Source organism: Thyridium curvatum, assembly GCF_004353045.1.
Source record: "Thyridium curvatum strain D216 chromosome Unknown NODE_74_length_206198_cov_80.914379, whole genome shotgun sequence".
Lineage (NCBI taxonomy): Eukaryota > Fungi > Ascomycota > Sordariomycetes > Thyridiales > Thyridiaceae > Thyridium > Thyridium curvatum.
This window is the reverse complement of record NW_022156829.1, coordinates 199,504-206,198: the sequence shown is the minus strand read 5'-3', so window position 1 is coordinate 206,198 and position 6,695 is coordinate 199,504. Positions and strand designations below refer to the sequence as shown.

General features: G+C 56.0%; 1 protein-coding gene across 1 annotated transcript; it reads left to right on the top strand.

The window, feature by feature from the left end:
- Window positions 1-3,493: 3,493 nt before the first annotated feature.
- Window positions 3,494-5,374, top strand: E0L32_009824 (uncharacterized protein; the record flags this gene model as incomplete). Its single annotated transcript, XM_031144829.1, has 5 exons — window positions 3,494-3,835; window positions 3,893-4,018; window positions 4,072-4,231; window positions 4,285-4,887; window positions 4,950-5,374. 5 exons carry the CDS (start codon window positions 3,494-3,496, stop codon window positions 5,372-5,374), a joined length of 1,656 nt encoding a protein of 551 aa, XP_030990473.1.
- Window positions 5,375-6,695: the final 1,321 nt, after the last annotated feature.

The following is a 6,695-nucleotide window of genomic DNA, read 5'->3' as shown; positions in this document are numbered from 1 at the left end:
GGGGGGGGGGGGGGGGGGGGGGGGGATGGATTTCAGATGCATATGGACGGGAGCCCGCAGCATGGTGATACTGGGGATAAACAACATGAGCAATCACGGTCTTAGGCATACTCGAGAGCTAATCTCATCATGACAACGTAAATTGCGAGGCATTCATTGATTGACATGTCACTCATTAGCGCCCGCTTCCACCGGCCCCACTGACACGCATGCACCCGGCGCGGGCCGGGACCCCAACGATCAAAAATGTGCTGACTCCACTGACCGGATCCAACTCCATCATCAGGATCGGGTTTTCAGTTCGCAGGGTGCGGGAGGGACAAGAAGATACGACAATCTCGACCGGTGAATTATGCGGCAGCATCGTACGCGGGGAGAAGTGCACATGATCAAACGTATCTCGCCTCTTATCGGTTGGAGGTGCATGAAGGTGGGGTGGGATTGTCCGGGGAGCCTACGGAGGGGGGTTAGGGAAAAGGCGTCCCCAGGATCTGCTGCTGCACCGTAGCGTGCAGGGCGGGATGCTGACTGCATGCGTATGGCAAGATAAAAGACACCACTCAAGTGTCGGGGAGAGATAGAGAGAGGGAGCGGTGTGCGCAAAACGCCAAAGAGGTGGGGGGGATTCCTAAGCCAACCGGTAAGGAAGTGCAACCATAACACGGCAAGGAGTTCCTCCGCCGTGGAAGGCAACCCCAGAATGCCCGGCCTGTCCCCTATTACCGCGTGATGACCAGCCCTGTCGCAGTGTATGGCCGCCTCCCTGGGACAAGACAGTACAGGGCGGCGGCGGCGGCGGCGGCAGGCCGCATCGGTGTGAGGATGGCCCACGCCATCTCCAGCCTGATCGTGTATACCCAACTATCTCCATGCCGTGGAACATGGGGTGTTGTGTGTCTCTCTCTTGACCCTGTCCTTCTACGGAGAAAATTGCACTTTTTCTTTCCCTTCCTTGTCCTCTGCGTGAATTTTTGCGAGGGCTGAGGCACCCGGATGGAAAGGGATGCGGGAAGATGCATTATTGGCAATGATGTTCGGCCAAGGGACAAGCACACACATGTGGGATTGCGTGTGGCTGTTTTCTACATCTCGCACCTTTGTTTGTGCAACTATTTTCTCGTTGGTGCACAATCAACCACGTGCATGAGGGATGACGGTACGGCACTTCTCGAGGTATTGTGATCGGAACTGGGTGCCGATGGTGGTACGTCAAGTACGAGGAGCAGGCAGCCGAGTCCAGTCGTTATTCTTCGACGGTCACGGCTGACGGCGTAAGAGAGATGTCGGCGACTCCAGGTTCAGTTCTGGCGGCTGCCTTCATTTTTTTTTCCGTTTCGTCCTGGCCGCGACCGAGGCCGGCCTCGATACGGTCCATCTCGGCTAGAGGACTGACCACCCACGGAGCAGCATTTGTTAGGCCATCTTCAAAACACTGCTCACGTTTGGCGACTCTGTCCTGGATGGGCCCCCCACCCGGTTGTGAGCTCCTTGAGAGAATCGAGTCGAGGCTACATGAATGCCAAGAGCGAGGAGGCACACACACACACTTGACCGAACGCGGGATGAGAGCGGGTAGCAACACGCCATCGGCCCTCTGCCTCGCTATTCGAGGAAGTACTTGTAAAGAGGTAGGTAAGGTAAGGTAGGTAAGCGAGGGCCGGGCCTGGAACCAGCCCAGAGCCTGGTCCCGAGAGAGATAGGCTTGTTTGATGGCGAAACAATGACAAGCAGGCCTCTTCCATGCCCGCGCGCCTTGGCAGGCCCAGCAGGAGAGCAGGCGAGGCAAGTGCAAGCTACGCATGACGGCAAGGGTCTGCAAACTGGGAAGGTACTACCTGGCCCTGTCAATTCTGGGGACGAGCCCGTTTCTCCCTGCAACTCGAGCTGTCTTGGAAACACTTGCAGCCTGTTATCAATCTTTTTTGCCGTGAAAAAAGGCGAGGCCAACTGGATTTTTCTCTCTTCCTTGGTCTTTTGGCGGGTCCATGAACGATCCAGCATGCAGGTTAGGACGTGGAGCTCTGAAGCTTCTTTCTCATGTAAGACGCCTTGGCGCTCTCTGATGAGTGCGACAATGGTGAGTTCCAGGCCACGGCTCGACCTTATTTCACTCCCGAGTTGATCGAAGCGAGGCGACGGGGGCCGGGGCGCGGAAAACCGACGTGGATTCCCAGCTTCTCCCGAGCCACGAGAAGGAAGCATCAATGATCTCAACTGATCTCGCGGAACAGACTCCACCGTGGCCCTGGAAAGGACAGATGCACAGAAACAGGAGTGTTCTCCGAAGCCTCTGGGCATTCTCGAACGTCGATTGTGTTTGAGAAGGCGTGTTTCCACACAGCAAAGGAACGGGGCCCTGAGAGGCGCGCACCGAGGGCTTGAGAGGCTGAACCCGCGCGCCCAATTAGCCTGTGGAGCGCGAACTGTCAGAGGAAACTCAATTACTCCCAGGTCTCTCTCTCTCTCTCACTCCCGGGCGGCGGACCCGCTGGACCACGGCACCTGCACCTTTTCTAGTGGGTCCCACCGCCCGGAACTGTGACAGCCGCAGCCCCTTTCCCACACACCAGACCCCTGCGGCCAGCGCTAAGGCTCGTTTCAGACCTGCCTGAGATCTCTTCGGCGATGTGCAAAGGTACGACGCAGAGGAGATCGGGTCTGAACCCTTCCACTGGGGGAGATCTCTCTTCCGACCTCTGTGTTTCCTTTGCACGCAGACTTGCTGGCGTATCAACCCAGACAGGAAAGGCGCATCTCCGCCCCTCCTCCTCCTCCGGGGGGGCCCTCGCCGTTCGTCTCCCCTTTGCGGCTTGATCCCTCCGCGACAGGGCTGGCGGCTGAAGCGTCGCGACGTGTGAGAAAGCTGAAAATCTTGGCAGGTATGCAGGGCTACCGCTCTGCACCGGCCCTCTGCTGTTCCCCTAACAGTCATGACCTCTCTCCTTGTCCCCGCTCGTGACCGTATAGACCAGGGTTCTGAATTCGGGACCGGCTGTGGCTCGTCTAGGAAGTCCCTGCCAAGGCTCTGCTCCCCCGGCATGCTACTGCCAACCTCTTGTGACCAACAACAGACTTTTAAGGTTATCTGTTCATGCTTGGCTCGAATCGTGTTCCTGATCGACTCTATCTTCCTTCTGCTATTTTGCCTCTTTGTCCATTGGCCGTCTTTGGCCAGGTGCCTCCCTTAAACGATCTTTGACAACGGCAATTCAAGCAGGGCGAGAGGCTCTTATCACTCATATTCGCCAATTTTCAGTGGAATAATTCAAAAGCGCAGCTTCGAAGCCGGAGGGACTGCGGTTGAAGAGGGACTCGGCTCGGATCATCAAGTTGATATTCAACCTGAGCTAAAAGGGTCTTGTGTGTTGATGGGCGTACTGGGTCAATGGTACCGCGGCGAAGTGTCACCTCAGACCCCTTCTGGGCTCAACACGTGGGACCGTCGCCGTTGAACAGGGTCTTCGGAAGGTGACATTGTACGCAAAGAGCGCAAATGTCAACATCATCACAACGAGCAGGGGCAGCTCAGGCCGACGATTTGTTCTGCCCTGCTTCTGCCATACCGCAGGCGATGGCTAACCACACAAACACCTACTTCGGCCCGGGTGGGATCCTGAGCAAGATGGAGTCGGTGGCCGACATATATCCCGTCGGCCAGTCATTATTACGACGAGGGGACCGGTTGAACTACTACATCGCGCTGGCGTGCGTCCTACTAGTCGCCTACTTCTTTCGGTCAAAACGAGAGAAACACGTGGAAGCGCCGTTCTTCAAGGCTGGGAAGTTGAAATGGATCTTTGATGCTGAGAATCAGATTCGGGCGAGCTACAACAAAGTTTGTTTTTCCAGATACTGTACCCCGGAAAGACGTCAATGACTGACCAGCATCAAGTTCTATAATAAAGTGTATCAAATCAAGGCGACGGAAGGCCTTCAGGTGTTGATACCACCGAGTCTTGTGGGGGAACTCAAAGGTCTCCCTGAGGATGTCTTGAGCGCACAAGAAGCAGTGCGCGAGGTGCGGCGTCATAATCAAACACTTGCAGGATGTGATGCTAACTCTTCGAGCAGGCTCTGATGAGCAACTACACAAAGTTCTCGCCAGGTGAAAATAGCGAGCTGCTCTCTGCACTCGTCCGGACGAAGCTTACACACAACTTGGCACGATTGGTGCCCCAGCTCAAGGATGAGCTCGAATACATCACGGCGACAGAGCTGTCGGAATGCAAGGGTAAGTGCTTGCGGCATTTTTGTACGATTCTCTTTACTGATATCACGGCCCAGACTGGACACCGGTGAAACTCCAGCCGTTTGCCCTCCGAACGATAGCTCGCTTAAGCGGTCGGGCATTTGTAGGTCCGTCTCTGAACCGCAACGAGGAATGGATGCAGACAAGCATCAAATATGCCATAGATGTGTTCTTGTCTGTGGTGGAACTACAATTCTTCCCGACGTGGATGCGGTCTGTTGCCCAGCACATCGTGCCGCATATCCGCAAGACGAGACGGAACGTCGCGAGGGCCAGGGCGCTTCTTCAGCCGATCCTGGAAGAGAGGGTGCGCGACATGGACGCGCCTGGCTTTGAAGCCCCCGACGATCTCTTGCAATGGGTGCTCGGGTCGTTGCCCGAGGAGCGGAGGACAGACTACCAGGCTCAGACCGAGCTTCAGCTCATACTGAGCGCAGCATCAATACACACGACCAACAGTCTTCTCGTCGACTGCTTCTTTGACCTCGCTGCGGAGACTGATGTCCAGGAAGAACTACGTCAAGAAGTACTGGAAGTCGTGGCAGATGACGACGAGTGGTCAAAGAAGGACTGCATCCCGAGGTTGAAGAAGCTGGACAGCTTCATCAAGGAGGTCCAGCGAACCTCGGGCAACATCAGTGAGTAACCTCTTCGCCACACAGCCAAACATTGACAAAGTATCTAACCAAATTGCTCCTAGCTTCCTTCATCCGCAAAGTCATCAAGCCCATCACCCTCTCGGACGGCACCTACCTGCCCGCGGGCACCAAGCTGCTGGCGCCGCAGACGGGCATCTCGCACGACGCGCGCTACTTCCCGGAGCCGGAGCGCTTCGACGCGCTGCGCTTCTACCGCCTGCGGCAGCAGTCGGACGACGACGCCAACCGGCACCAGCTGACGTCCCTGAGCGACGTCAACCTCAACTTTGGCGCGGGCAAGCACGCCTGCCCGGGCCGCTTCTTCGCCGGCAACGAGATCAAGCTCGTGCTGGCGTACTTCCTGCTCCACTACGACATGAAGCTGCGCGACGGGCAGGACCGGCCCCGGCCCGTCATGATGATGATGACCAAGACGCCGAACCCCAATGTCGAGATTGAGTTTCGGCGGCGGTCGTCGGTCGAGTGATAGGGGATTAGGGGATGTGATGTTATTAGAGAGGGGGGAATACCCCTTAGGAGATCGGATCATGATCATGGGGGCCAGAAAAAAGGGGGGAAGGCGAAAAAAGCTTACCGCATAGACAGCGAGCTCCGAAGCTGGTGGCAGTGACAAACAGGTCGGACGGGGGCCGGGAGCCTCTGTATCTTACCATAATGACGAGCACTTGCCACCGGGGACAGGGAGCCGTAAACCGCGGGATTGGGTTCGCGAGCGCTGGGGAACAAGGACTTGGCGCAAAAAAGCCAACATGTACTGAGACATTGGCCTAGAAGATGTCATCTAGACTCCGGTACGAGAAAGAGAGATGCCCTTGCGCATTGACTCAACATATCTTTGCAATCCTCAGTGGTTCCCCCCCCCCCCCTCCATGCATGCATGCACGCATTGCATGAATGATGAGAAAGTCTCTCCCCGCTGCCAGCCCTGTCTGCACCTGTCAGAATAGAGTTGTGCAACCGCATAAGCGCCGATGGTTGGGTTGACTGGAGCCTCTTGTGCGACGCGAACGAGCCCGAGGAGGAGGGCAGTTTCACCAAGTCCATTCGAGAAGGTGGTACTTTTACGTTCACGACGAACTGGCGATACCCGGTGCTGGTGGTACGATGGGGACCGTTTGGAGGAGTTCGGTTCCTTGGTATTCCAGGGGGTGGTCCAGCTCGTCCCTCGTGGCATAGCCAAATTTAGATCCTGGTGGTCTCTCGGCGTGACACACACACACGTACGTTGTCTCTGGCCGAGTTTCATTGGACTGGGAGCGATGTTTTCCTGGGCATCTTGGGAGGGAGCGGCGATGTGGCCATCTTGGGGGGGACGTTGTCCAACTGCAGCAAGGTTCTCTCATGATCACATCGGAGCCCAAGTTCCAAGTTCCGCCGGGGCTAATGGTACGACTCTCACTGGGAGTGTAAGCCCTTTTTGAAGAGTTGCACGAGACTTGTGTCCCGTCCGGAGATGCCCACGGGACGGTGTACATCTTGGAGAACTTTTTGCGTATATGCCTCGGCATGATGGATGCTCATCTCTATGAGCAAGACGAGCAACATGCATTTAGCTAGACTCTTCAATATACGAATCCTGTGACGTTACATTTAGTGTGAATTTGACACGGGCATTTCTTTCCAGGACGCCCGCCGCTTCCAGATAACCTATCATGAACGGATAGAGTCTATGCAAGAGATTCAAAAAGATATCGACGTGTCCAACGGTTTGAAACATGGGTTGAAAAGAGAGACACTGGTTGATCAACAGGTACTACTACCTACCAGTCGTGGGACCATGGCAATGC